The sequence below is a fragment of the Anabrus simplex genome, chromosome 3 (assembly GCF_040414725.1).
Source record: "Anabrus simplex isolate iqAnaSimp1 chromosome 3, ASM4041472v1, whole genome shotgun sequence".
Taxonomy (NCBI): domain Eukaryota; kingdom Metazoa; phylum Arthropoda; class Insecta; order Orthoptera; family Tettigoniidae; genus Anabrus; species Anabrus simplex.
In genome coordinates, this window is record NC_090267.1 from 462,744,581 (window position 1) to 462,759,315 (window position 14,735).

Here is a 14,735-nt window from a genome sequence, read left to right on the forward strand (position 1 = left end):
TTCAAATACTTCAGCCTCGTGTTGGTAGATTTACTAGTAAGCAAAATACCTTCTGTTACCCGAGTACCTATATTCCTAATCTAATATTTCCTGTATCACCTGCCTTCGTTCGACTGCACTCCATTACTTTTGTTTTGGATTGTCTATTTTCATCTTGTATTCCTTCTCCAAGAATGTGTCCATACCATTCAGCAATTTCTCCAAATCATTTACAGACTCAGATAAAATAACAATATCATCGGCAAATCTCAGAGTTTAATTTCCTCTCCCTGGATTTTGATCAATTCCTATTCCAAGCAATAGATACGAATTAATAATTCACTTAAATATATGTTATACACAATATCAAACAACTTTTAATACTTTACTTCAGAAAAGTTGCTGTTATAATGCGTTTGCTAAATTTCTCCATTTTATTTCAAGTCTTCTCAGTTCTAAGTTTTAGTTGTAATTTTCATTAATGTTATTATCTGTAGTCCTATTATACCATGTGTAAAATAATGTTTATAATTGGATAATTCATTAATCATAATAATAACACAACTCCAATCAATAAACAACGACCATAAAACTACTCCTCAAACACCCCAACACTACTCCATGTTCGCAACGAGCCTGCTTTTATGTACCTGGTGATGAAGTTCTACTATCTTCGGGATGAGGCCAGAATAGGGTCGTTCTAGTTTCGCCTTCCGCAAAATCCACGGAGACACCAGACGAAATGCACATTACGAGCAGAAGCGTTCAGGTACCCTCACGTTGGTCGAGAGTCCCCCAGCCTGACTCACTCACCTATTCATAGAAATACTTGAGGGCCTTCCAGAATGCTGGGAGTCGCAGGAACACGTAGGTCTAACAATAATCTTCTTTATATCCTGTTTCAGAACATTGTGTGGACGAGAGCAGATCGGCCCGAGTACGCTACTAGGGCACTGTACCAGAGACAGAACGGCGTCACCCAGCGTCGCGGGGGATCCACTATGTACTTGCGAGATGTGAGACCTGGAGACACAGGACTCTATCGCTGTCTAGCCACATCTCGTGACCCAGTCACCTCGGCGCTGCGGACAGTCTTCCAGGATGTGCACTTCTACCCCGCAGTCTAGCAACGTCACTATGGGCAAACAAATAGTGTCATGAACTGTGAACAGTTCCACTTTAGAACGTGGAGATTTCAGTTAGTGAGTCACTGATCATTTCTTGATTGCGATCTCCCTTCCAAATGTGTTGTAAAAATATCTTGTTTTGTAAAATGTTTACACCAGTGATGCACAACTCAATGTTGCAGTAAGAGGGAACTTATAAGACCAACAATAAATCAGCATAAATGTATCAAGATAAGATTATTAAAATATACAATACTCATTTTTCATTTCAATGTTTTCATTCCACACCCTGGCCAAGAGATTCGTAAACTATTCTCAATACATGAAGTTATACAGTATAGGACGTTGAGTATAACTCAGAGGTGGTTATCAGGTGAAATTGTAGGGAGTTCAATAGTGTAATGTGCCTTTATTCAAGTTGCGAAGACAACTAATCGAAATAGGCTACTGTGTAGTCAAACCCTGTAATATTCATCAAGTCCCGTCACTGGTACATTCATACACTGCTTGATACAAGTGCTCTAGCCTATAACATTTTTCCACATTCAACTCACGCTCACAGACTAAGATTAAGCGTTTCATGACTTTGTCGGCTACAGGAGATTTACATCAGCTGGCAGTCAAAGGCTGGTACGCTTAAGAACGATGTGACCTACGCTGGAACTACCAATGAGTTCATACCGAAATCTACCTTGATTTTTTTTCCTAAATAATTTACGCCTTAAAGAAAGCGAACTTTCCAAAAATTAGCTGCGAATTTTAAACGGAAAGTCCCAAATTCGTACCTGGAATATGTCGTATGAGAAACATGAGTGAGCAGCGTGACATCTCTGAACAGTTCGAGTTACTTGAGTGAGATGTGGTGGCGCGCGCTTGACTGCAGCGTGTGCGTATATCTTCCACCAATAATATGGGCTGGCCAAACAAATATAAACACCCCTTGCAGTTACACTTTACTTCGTTTTTCGGGACAATAGTTTCGACTTCGGAACCTTCCAGTCAATATTTTTTGTAAGTGAGTTTATTATACGGCGTGGGTGATTTGAGCAAAATTTCAAGGTAGATTTCGATATGAGCTTATTGTTAGTTGCTTTGTTAAGTAAGTCGGGACTAACACAGACGACTGAGAGAATGATCAGGGCTAGATGATCCTGGACTGCCGCTCAGCCTGAACAAATACCTGAAGTGTGGTTCACACATAATTGATACAATCGTTACTCTTGAAGCGAAGCGAAAACAAGTTATTTCACTCCCTCTCCTCAGACGAGGAGGGGCGGGCTATCAGCTCAACTAAGGAGCTCTTCGGCCGTGTAAAGGAAAGAATTAGTGAAAAAGAGAAAATGTAGGGGGTGTGTGTTGTACACACCAGAGGGGGAAAAGAGTTAATGAATCTGGCGTAAAGGCACCGTCACAAGAAGCCGGGACCCAGGAAAGACCCACAAAGCACCCCGCGTAGGCAAACCCCCGCAAACACCGGGGGAAGAGGGACAATTGATTTATTTAATACCGATGTATCTCGGTCGCGCATTACAGAAAGTGAGAGTATTTACAGAGAATTACATAAATTACAGAAATTGTGCTGGGAGAAAGTTGGAGTAAGGAGGAGGGTAGGATTGTGAGAGAAGGTAGACAAGGGTCGTGGTAATGTTGGTAATGGAAGTGGCTAGTAGGCGAAGGAGGTCTAGAGTCGGGAAGGGCGATATGAGGAAGTTCGGTTGTGGAGCGGGTAGGGGGACAGCTTGCGGGGGTGGGATGGGTGGCGGAGCGGGCGGCGGGCTACGAGAAGGGGTAAGAGGCGGGGAGCGGTCGGGGTGTGGTGGGGAGCGAGAGGGCTCCACTCGATAAGTCCGCCCGCGAAAACGGACGCCGGTGGTGAGTAGATGGTCTACGTCGGCTGCAGAGGAGAGTTGGATGCGCACCATGAAGGTCGGGCCGTTGGCGTTGAAGATACGAAACGCCCGACGGGCGGGGATGCCTGTCAGTTGTAGTTCCTCCAGGATGTCCCGGTCGGCGATGGCGGGGTCAATGCCACGGATGACACAGCTCGGAGATGAAGACTGCTGGTGAGTTGCTGTGGTTGCTTCGGCGCGGGAGATTTGCTGAGCTGTAATGGCGGCATCCGTGTAGGTGACAGGAGGCGGGTGTGGACTGGATAGTGTGGGAGAGAGGGAGGTGTGGGGAGTGGACATGATAGGAGTGAGGTGGCTAGTCGTTGTATGAAGAAGAGAAGTAGACGAGGTAGTATGGGCAGAAGTGGTGATGGTAGTGGTAGGGGTAGTAGTAATGAGAGTGGCCATTATGACGGAGGGGGGCGCTGGAGACGGTGGGGATGTGTGAGGGTGACGGACATGAACAGTGGAAATGGGATGAGGATGGTGGCGCCACGCCTCGATGAGTTCCTCCGGACTAGAGACCACTTCATGGAGCCTGCCGTTGATGGTTGCGCCGTTGGAGATCAGGGCTGCTGGGGTCTGAATGGAGGAAGAAGGCCAGAACCTTCGTCGAAAGTTGACCAGTGAAGTCGTCCCGGAGCCGCAGGACATGGTAGATGGGGTAACCAGCCTGGCCGATTTCACGGCGAATAAACAGGTCGCGGAGAGTGGTGTCCACATCCTGAATAAGACAGGTGTAAAACATCGTGGAGTGGGGAAGGCGACAGCCAACTAGGCGTCTGCCCGTTTAATTATTCTTGGGCCGACTGAGTATGCGCAGAGAAGAGGGCCACCCAGCTGAGAAAAGTGTGGACACGTGAGAGTGAGAGTGTTACTCTTGTCCGTCTGTCTGAGCAAGTTTTCATTCCCCACCCTGAAGGGGTGGGGCGGGTCACCTAGAGGGTTACGCCCTCTCTCTGGCAAAGAGATGCGGGCGGGTTGGGGAGATGTGAAGGAAGAAAAAGGGGGGTACAAGGATTTGAAGAAGAAGGAGATGGGAGAGGAATTTTGCCTTTGCCTAAGTTTTTATTGGTTTTATTTTTATTTTTAATACATAGCTTTGTTGTAAAGAGGTACAAAGTCATATAAGATGTACATGAGATGAGGAGTTTATACGAGGGTACCAGGTTGGAGATGGATGGTGAGGATGTGCAAGGTTGTAGTAAGATTGCAAAGGGAAGAGGTGAGGAATCGGAGAAGGTCTAGCATTAAAGGTGTGAGGGGAAAGAAACTAGGCATGGAAAGTGGTGGACTAGGTTGAAATGATGGGGCTGGCCGGGGGCGACGAGGAGAGTTGCTGGGGGAATGTCGAACTGGTTGGGGTGGGGAGATTGAAGGTTCCACTCTGTAGCGGTGGTTGCAAATGTATGTGCCAGTTGTAATCAGCCGTTGAACATCTTGAAATGTCGGGAGTTGGACACAAACCATATATATCGGGCCAGATGCATTCTGAATCCTAGAAACTCGACGGACAGGGATGCCTTCTGCCTGAAGTTGGTGAAGAATTGTGCGAGCTGAAAGGGTAGGATCGACTCCGCGGATCACGCAGCTATACTTGGTGTGATGTGTTGATTGTAGATCGGCGGCAGCTGCGGCGTTGTTGTGGAAAGATTGTGGAGGCGGTGACGGCGCTGATGCTGTGGAGTCCAAGGGGGTGTCAGGGAGTGGATGGAGATGAGATTGCTCGGTGGTGGTGGAAAGAGGAGGGGATGATATCATAATGGGCGATGGATGGCAAGTCGTTATTGTAGTGATGAGATTATGGGAGGGGGTGAAGGCCGACATCGTAAAGGTGGAGGTTGTGGTAGTTGTGTGGTGAGACGAAGAGGAGGGCGGTGTCAGCTGTTGCGATGTCTGAAGTGGAGGCGCGTTTACTATGGGCAGGATAGTTGGGTCGGCAGAGAGCTGAGCTAGTATGGATTTGCGAGTAGGCTCCACTTGGTAAAAACGGTGGTGAATGGTCATTCCGGTGGCGAGGAGGCGCTTCCAGGCGTCCAACGTAGGTAGGTAGAGAAGGATCTTCGGTGATGCTGATGAGGTGTAGCCGTCGAGCAACCGGTAAGCATATTCCACGGGGATGCCGGCGGAGCGAAGGTGGCTGGTGATATCATCTTCCGAAATGGTTGGATCAACACCGTCGATAATACAGGTGAGCATATTGATGGGAAGGCCGACTTCCTTTGCGGTGTCAGGCCTATGAGCTTTATTGGCGCTGGCGAGGTGCAAGGTAGAGTTGAGACGGCACCCGGCCAGCCAAAAACGTGCAGCGTTGATGTGGAAATCGAGGTCTCCACAGCAAGAGGTTTGTGGTCGATGTGATGTGATCGTTTTTCCCTCAGATTTATTCGTTTTGAAGGGAAACCAGAGCTCGTTACTCTTGAAGGCTTGCAACATCCATTAGCTTGGCTCTTGCGAGACATCTGATGGTGTCACGCTGATGGACGCTCGAGTGTGACAAATGTTTCAAAACAGAGCTCGACTGCTGTGTGATAGCACAAAACTACGAGAGAGATAAAGATAACCAATTATATCTAATAAGAATAATATACTCCTGGAACAAATCAGAGTGGAGATGCTGCCACACTATCCACTAAACTGAAAACAATACGTAGTAGAGTTATTAAGTTCATGAACTGGCCGTCTTGTGCCGCTGTGGTGCACTAAAGCGGAGAGTTTGCACCAAACGATGTTGCCCTGACAGTTCTCCGCTATTCCCAGCAAGAGGCAGTTGCGTTCTTACAATATAAGCAGATCTACGGTCTCTGTTGTGAAAGGTTGTTGAATGTCAGTGGCGGAACTCGAGAATGTCCTAGTTCGAGCAACGGGAAAATGTCAAGTTTTGCCAAAAATGAGGAAAATCCGCTAGCGAAACGTTTGAGATGATCAAGCCGAAATTGCCCGGATCACCAAGACGGGAATATGACGCGAAAAGGCAAGTCAAAAGACTATGTGATCCTTGAACTGTTAGCGCCAGTCCACGAACGTACTGACTGTAGTACGTACATAGGTGTACACTGTGTTGTCTACACTGTAAGCGGCAGTCCAAGAGGTTATTGACTGTTGTACATGTGTACGCCGTGTTGCCTACACTTTGGGTGCCAGTCCATGAACTTATTAATTCAGGGGCGTATTTTCCTTGTATGCAAAGCATTCATTGTATGCGTTATGATAACGTAAAACTGTCTGAAGTACGATTTTAGGTTGTTTCAAGTCGAGTATTATTAATTTCATCTCTCAGAAGTTCAAAAGTTCCGCACAACTGCACTAGTTCCGTTACTGGCTACGTGTGGTGCTAGTGTAGTCTCGCCATCTAATCCACTGCAGAAAGAAAGAGAGAGCAAATTGAGAAGTTATTGACGTAAGGCATTCAATCTTAAAATTGCATTCAGTGGAAGACGTAGTTCTGAAGCCCTACGCATGATGTCACTGCACTTGAATCTTTGTCACCAGCCACGTGCTATCCTCTGCCAACTGTTAACAGCTTTGGGGAAAGTCGGAATGTCCAAGATAACGACGAGCGGGAAGCACGGATCACTGAACTTTCTTCGGTGCGGGCCCCATACGGCTGCTCCATTTTCTAGGACTGGCCTTAACGACGATAACCATCCCAAAGCTGTGTGGAGGCTTTTTCGTGTTTAGATTCTGTTGCTGTTAATTATAAATTTACTCATTCAGAACATATATTTCATATTCCCTATAGGAATCAACATCTATATCATCTGATGGCCAAGCAGGCATCAATTTTTGGTTACGAGACAAAGTCTCTCATAGTGCATTGGCACTGCCGGTGGCTACAATTAGCCTACGCAGTGTTCTCCACGGCGTCACATACACACATAGCTACTTCTAGGGCAAGGATAGCTACTCTCATCTCTTCGCACAGTTTTTTCGGCTGGGTGGCCCTCTCCTCTGTGGCAACTCAGTCGGCCCAAGAACAATCTCAACGGCACACGCCTCGTTGGCTGTCGCCTCCCCTCTTCATCAAGTATGACCGCCCCGAGCATTACCGCCTCATCCTTAGTGTGGACGATAATCTTGAAGAGGAAATGATTCTGGACGCGCTCCCAATTCATTCTTGTTTGCGGCTTGAGGATCGCACCACTGGACTGCCCACACAGGTCATGGTCGACTTCTTCGAGCCAGCTGATGCGATAGCATATCAAACCAGCGGAGCACTCATCGCCGGAAGACTTTATTACGTGGTTCCTGTTGCTGAGTACGTTCTTCAACAACTACACTCCACCTCCGATGATGTCCCTAGTATTCACCTCTATCCACCCCGAACATCTCTGCCAGTTACTACTTCTACTTCGTCCATAATCACTACTTCTCCTACTACCTATACCTTTTCTGCTCACACTTCTTCTTCTGTCCTTCCTACCACTTTTAGTCATCCTTCTCCTCTTATGTCAACGTCCACCACTTCCTTACCTCCCCCATTACGTCACCCCCAGCGACCCCCTGCCGATCGTATGGACGCCCCTTCAACCTCTCCAACAGTCTCTCAAGGACCAGCAACTGTCGTCACAGCCCCATCGCAGCGTCCCCCACCGAGTTGTGTCATCCGTGGGATTGATCCTACGATCACCGATCAGGATTTCCTGAAGGAACTTCAATTGGCAGGCATTCCAGTTCGTCGCGCGATGGACGCTCATGGACTCTCATGGACCCACATTTATGCTCCGTCTTCAACTTTCATCTGAAGCCGATGTCGAGCACCTCATCAACAACGGCGTCAATCTTCGCAGAAGAACCTATCGCGTGGAGCCCTCTCGTTCCCCTCCCCGTCTTGGCCGTCCCCCTACTCCTACCACTCCTACTCGCCCACCACCTCCTCCGCCACTCAACCCACCCCTACAACCCTTCTTCCACCCTGCCCCCCAACCTAACCACTTTCCCCCGCCCCTCCCGATCTTGGATCATCTTCAACTACTTGCTACCTCTATCACCAATATCACCACTACCCTTTACTACCTTCTGTCCCAAAACTACTTTACTCCTTCTTCCCCCCTATCATACCGGCTCAATATCTATAAATGTTTGTACTATTGTAAATCTCTGTCATACTCTCCCTTTTCTAATTTGCGCGCCCGAGATACATCAATCAAATTTCGTCCTCGTCCGTTGCTGTTTGTTGGGGTCCGCTCACCAGGGGTGCTTTGCGGGTCCCCTCCTGGGATCTGGCTTCTTCTCGCAGTTCCTTGCGCCAGTTCAATAATCTTCTTCCTAACCTTGGTATGTACAAGACATACCACCACTTTCACTTTCAACTCTTTTTCTATGAACTTTCTCCCTTTCCAATGGCCAAAGAGCTACTCGTTTAGCTGACGGCCCGCCCTCTCCTCGTCAGAGGAGAGGGAATGAAATAACCGCTTTGATTGATTTGATTGGCTCCACGGTATGCACTAGCCAGCGTCTTGGTAGGTGTGCTAGGTACCAACTGATGAGCCCAGCCTTGCACACGGGGGCGAAACGCTGGCAACCAGGAATGAGTTAGCTGGAAAATTTATAATGTCCAATAACGGACCATTTATATTGGTATTATTTGCTGTTAATCAAGTCAAATAGATGCTAATATTTCGCTATCTTGTTCTAATGCTGAGGCATTAGATATGCGTATCAGACTCCACGTCAGAACTGATTCACGCTTCACGCCAAAAACTCTCTTAAAAGTGTTAGGAAAACCTGTTATACATGATTATGGATTATCTGAAAATGCCTTGTGTAAAACAGGAACCTCAGCTGCATATTCTATTCCAATTGCAACACTACAGTGAATCCTCTGTCCTCTATCGATATATATATATATATATTCCCCCACATCGAACTAGTGAGATTTTAACCCAATTAGTGACTTCATGATAGTTGCCAAGACTGACTACTACTACTACTAAAAGGAAAATATTAATTACAGCAGCAGCAATAACAAAAATAATTATTATTATTATTGTTACGGAGATTTCCGTGGTAGGTAGAGGTGAAAGAAGGTGCGGGTGTGAATAGGTCTCCAGCTACGAAAGCAAAATTAATTTAAAATTTAACAAGGTTATATTTTCTTTTCAAAATAAGGAAATAACAAGCATGGCAGGTACAAAGTAGCAAGTCAAAAGGGTAGTTACAATATTTACAGGCTTTGGGCTTCGCGCCCTGACTTCACAATGCTTGGGCAATCAGCTCAGTTTTACCCCAAACACAAGTTTCAACAGAGGGGCAGAAAACCCCATTCATGCCTAGGAGCCCTAGCTCCAAATTACACTGAAAAGCCTCCACGAGGCATACAACACTCAATTTTCAAAAGAGCCACTCGCTCTCAACTTTAAGCCTCTCAAAGGCCACACCAAACTCCACCTTCAAGTTGTCCTCACTGGACATAGACACAGGGGTAAAATACCCAACCTACTGAGGTCTATTAAATGAAAAGGGGTAATTACATGACCTTCAAAATAACAATTTGAGAGGAGGCGATCTGCACTCCTAATACACTTTGTTTTTAAAACCTACTTGGCCCTAGGCCATTAATGCAAGGGCTAATCCCATACTACAGAGGTGACTTCAGAAAAGAACAATTTACATTATGTTAACAAAGAATAGGTTGAGAAAAATAAGTTCACCTCAAAACATTATGATTGGGAGCTCGAGAGGGTTAAGCACTCTCTATCCCGATATGCAGTTCAAAAGATGAAGTAGATACAAGTTTCTTTACATTTTAAGGAAGGTTACATAATGGAAAAAGCTTCGGACCCGCCCCGAGAGTTAAACTGCTGAGCAAGCACGAAAATAAGTAATTAATCGGCCATTACCTTGTTGTTGACCGCTGCCGAAGAAAGAGGCACTTCCCGCCCCCTGCTATGTACTTTACACACTGAAAGATGGAACAGAAGTGGCGCAGAGACCCTAAAATCAGCAGTTTATATACTCTCGCGGAAGGTTCTAGGCGTTAGGGGAATGAAAACACCCTCCCACAAACACTTTATTGGGTAGGATACAGCAGCATATTCAAGTTGGGGGAAGATACCTCGGATTGGTCAGAAATTAATAAAAGAAATTCGGGATTGGTTACGTACAAAACAAGGAGAAAGAGAGGGGTATACAGCCAACTTAAACAACAACAGAAGGAAATTTAACAAGAAACAAACTTTTGAAATAAAAATTTCTCCAAAGAACAGTTCTTTTTCTTCGCACTAGGGTGCACTATTGTAGTTCTTCAGTAGTGTCCTCTAGAAGAGAAAGTTCACACTTGTTACTTCAAGCGAAACAAAAACACATCAAAAATGACACAATTCTAAAACTCCGAAATTTACAGGTAGTGACATCTTCTGAGAAAGTAGAAAATTAATACTGTCAATAAGGTTCAGGTTTCCTCCAGCAGAGGAGTTTCAACTGGCGCACCTTTTGAATTAGCGGCGTGGTGGTGTACCGCCCGGCACAATTATTATTATTGTTATTGTTATTATCATTATTATTTTACAAATACATAAAACTAGACAAACAGTGATCAGGAAGTCCAGACTGACATACACTTTTCAGTACACTAGAAGAATTCAAAGTACAAAAGATAGGAACATAAGAGGAATGATCAAACAAAATTTAACTGAAACTACTTCGAATGTTAAATTCCTAGGTGAAATATCTGAGCCTTTTACTCCTGGGAAAATGAAATTAAAGGAGTGACCACTGGCAGACTACTCAAAGATATAATTCAAGTGAAGTGTCTGTCCCTTGCAGATGATTTAGCAGTTATTTCAAATAATAGGTAAGAAGCAATTCATTCAGTTAAAAAGTATCCAAGAAATTATCATCGAAACAAGACTTCAAATCTTGTATGAAAAACTCAGTACATGGAAGGAGCCCTACGACATTTAGATAGACAACCTTTGATAACTAAATTCGACAAAATGTCTTAACTAAACAAGTTTTAATACTTAGGAAAAGTCATTCCACCCTCCAGGTTAATTCTTGAGGTAAATAAAGAGAGAATCCATAAATTTAAAGAAAGCGTACGGAATCAATTGGAATTTTATGCATATAACAAAAAATCAGTATCTAGGAAAGCAAAACTATGGCATTATAATATAGTAATTGAACCTGAAGCATTATAAGCATTGGAAACGTTAATCATGGGTGGTAGATCATTAATCAAAGATATAGAAAAGTAAGAAAGGAAACTTCTACGGAATATCTTCGTATTGTAGAAATGGAATCGGGATGAAAAGGAAATCTCAGGAAATACATTGTCATGCCGGAAAAATCTCACACGCCGTCAGAAATAGGCGACTGGAGTTCTATGGGCATATTCTCAGCATGAGTGTGGTTAGAATTACTAAAATAATTTTCAACCTTGCCCTTTCATTTTTTTAATTTATTTTCTTGCTAGTTGCTTTACGTCGCACCGACACCGATAGGTCTTATGGCGACGATGGGACAGGAAAGGGCTAGGAGTGGGAAGGAAGCGGCCGTGGCCTCAATTAAGGTGGTGTGAAAATGGGAAACCACGGAAAACCATTTTCAGGGCTGCCGACAGTGGGGTTCGAACCTACTATCTCCCGAATACTGGATACTGGCCGCATTTAAGCGACTGCAGCTATCGAGCTCGGTGCCCTTTCATTAAGGGCAGTAAAACTGAAACACACCTCCAGGAAATGAACATCATGGAGAAATGTATATGGGATAGAAGTAAATTCCGAACACTAATCCATTATTTGCGTATGAAACCAACATCAGAACCACTAACACCTGGACCAGGGCTTCTCAGGGTGCATGCGCGTGGTGCATGCACTGTGCACGGTGCAAGAGACGACTTGGCTTGGTTGACCAGAGTGCAGACCCCCACTCCTCGATTTGGAGCAATAGCGCTTACTCTCTCTTTCCTCACGCCTGTCTCGCTCGCTCCGCCTGTCTCCCTCTGCCCCACTTGCGCCGTAGCGCTCCAAATCCAAGCTGACTTGAGCCGAGCATAGGCGAGTTGAGCCGAGCTTAGCCGAGTAGCCCAGAGACGAAGCGTTGATCCGAGCCATGCCGAGCGGCAGCGATGCACAGTGCACGGAGCTCTTGGGCCTCTATCTGCACGCGTGAGATTTTGGACGTTTGAGAGGCCCTGACCTAGACAGAAGAAGTCAGGAAAAACTCGGTCAGATGACGAAGAGATTGTTTGGGACAAGAAGAAAGCGAAAGCATCAGCTAAATCAGTTCAAGCGTGCTTCTTAATCGGACATAACGATGTAAATAATAACAATACTTAAGTTTGTGTAAAGATCATTAATCAAAGATATAGAAAAGCAAGAAAGGATACTTCTACGGAAAATATTCATTTCGGTTTCTAGAAATGGAATCTGGATAAAAAAGAAATCCCGGGAAATACATTTTTTCATGCCGATGGACAATCATAAATCAGAGGCAGACAGGAAATCAAAGAATGCAAAGTTATTCATAGTGGCATTAGAAAACGCAAGTTAACATACTATGGACACATTAAAAGGACGCACCCTGAGAGACAAAACAAACAGTCGAATTCTATGAAAACAGGAGTAAAGCCTAAACACACGCAATGAAATGCCGCAGGGAATGCTGTAGCAATCAACACACAGAATTTGCTCTACTAACACATTTTCTTTTTGTAATATTTGCTCAGTTTACATATCTCATACCAGACGCTCAATTTACCAACATCCGGTTTTTTGTTTTTTGTATTTTTCTTTTTTTTTTGTATATAGGATTCCGGTTCATAAGGGTGGTTATTAAATAGCATGTGTGTATTTCTCCTTTAGATAATCCATCAGTAATAATAATAATTTCGTGTGGCTATTACTTGCCTGGTGCAGCCCTTGTAAGGCAGACCCTCCCATGAGGGTGGGTGTCATCTGCTATGTGTAGGTAACTGCGTGTTATTGTGATGGAGGATAGTGTTATGTGTGGTATGTGTGTTGCAGGTATGTTTGGGACAGCACAAACACCCAGCCCCCAAGGCATTGGAATTAACCAATGAAACACCGACTCAGCCGGGAATCGAACCGGGACCCTCTGAACGAAGGCCAGTACGCTGACCATTCAGGCAATGAGTCCGGCAAACTCTTGTCCTCATCCAGAGGTGCTGCAGCTCTTTTCACGCACACCCCCAATGCAGCAGAGCTGCATGTACTATTCCAACCACATTCCAGCCCTCCTGCCATTCTTACATTTATGGCACTACCGGGAATCGAACCCGGGCCCCCGAGGACGGCAGCTAATAACACCAACCGTTCCGCTAGGGAGGCGGACATCCATTAGTATATTTATATGATTTTGTGCGTTTGTGGATACAAAAAGAACTCTAATCACAATCTTGTATACACTAGTTCTTCAGCACCAGCACAAATCTGTCCTGTACAGTACATACACTATACACATTACATGTTTTATAGAAAAACACTGATAATAATACTATAGAGTACTGTCAGTTACTTCTTTCAGTAATCCAGAATTGTATGCTGGACAAAACTATCCCTGGTAGCACGATTCTGAATTAAAATACGGTCACGGGAAATAATGTCCAACAATTCCGCGTCATTTTCCGCTAGTGAAATAGACTGAATGTTCTTTACGGATGATAGGGCATGACGGTAGGACTTCACGTTACATAAACCATCTTAATCGTCTTCGTTCTCGACATCATCGCCATCAATTTCTGTTTCCTTTTTTTGGAGGCGATAGGTGACGAATTCTTCGATATTTTCTAAGGCCGGCTCCGTCACAACTTGTAGATCAATGGCCGCACTGATACTACCATAATTACACTGTTTGAGAGTGTGTTGTAGCAGTCAATATCTCGGCCATCTTAGATCTATTTGGAATACACATTTACTGACAAGGATTCATTCACCAGTCATATTACTCATTACTGAGTGTCGTGACTGCATTGTTTTGTCCCTAGAGAGTTACATGCTTCACAAAGTGTCGCCATCCAACGGGATCTTCAGCTTTTCTTAGGACGTTCTGAAGAGGAACGCCAATTATCTTCCTAGCCTTATCTAGCCACCTGCTTGTTGTCCTTGCACATGGTCTTCTCCCTGCTATTTTGCCTTCTATGATAGACTTTTCCAGGTTGTCTCCATCCCTCCTTAACATATGTTCAAGGAACTGAAGTATTCTTTCACTGACACGTGTTGAGAGACGTTCCACTGTCATCAGCTCTTTAATGACGGACTCACTTGTTCTCCTTTCGGTCCAAACTACACGTAGCGCTCTACGCCAACACCACATACCAAATGCATCGATGTGGTATTTGTCCTTAGCTTTGACGGCCCATGTCTCACAACCGTAAAAGAACACGAAAAATACTAATGCTTCAACCAATCGAATCTTTGTGATTTTAGATACTGCCCTGTTCTGCCAGATCCTAGTTTACTCATGGCTGCACGTCCCAGGACAATAAGCCTCTTTGTCTCTTTATCACAATTTCCCGCGTCATGTATACATGACCCAAGGTATACAAGGTCATTAACCAACTGCAGTCCCTTTAATCGACCTGTGAGGTGCACATGAGTTTAGTCATCTTCAAATTGATTTCTAATCCATAAATGAGACTTGCATCCTTTACTCTTGCAAGTAAATTTGCAAGCTCATCTTCACTACTGGCGATGAGTGTGGTGTCGTCAGCAAAACGTAAGTTGTTGATTTTTCGTCCAGCAATTGAGATTCCACCACACCAACCATCGAGTGCTCT

At 44.9% G+C, this 14,735-nt stretch overlaps 1 protein-coding gene across 3 annotated transcripts in view; it reads left to right on the forward strand.

Annotated features, from left to right (window-relative positions):
- The window catches only part of LOC136867437 (uncharacterized), a 273,943-nt gene extending 272,596 nt beyond the window's left edge, over positions 1-1,347 (forward strand). For all 3 annotated transcript variants that reach the window (XM_068227089.1, XM_067144642.2, XM_067144641.2), the window contains exon 4: positions 885-1,347. In XM_068227089.1, the coding sequence (XP_068083190.1) occupies positions 885-1,106 (222 nt within the window). In that variant the 3' untranslated portion in view covers positions 1,107-1,347. The remainder of the gene's footprint in view (positions 1-884) is intronic.
- The last annotated feature ends 13,388 nt before the right edge of the window (positions 1,348-14,735 follow it).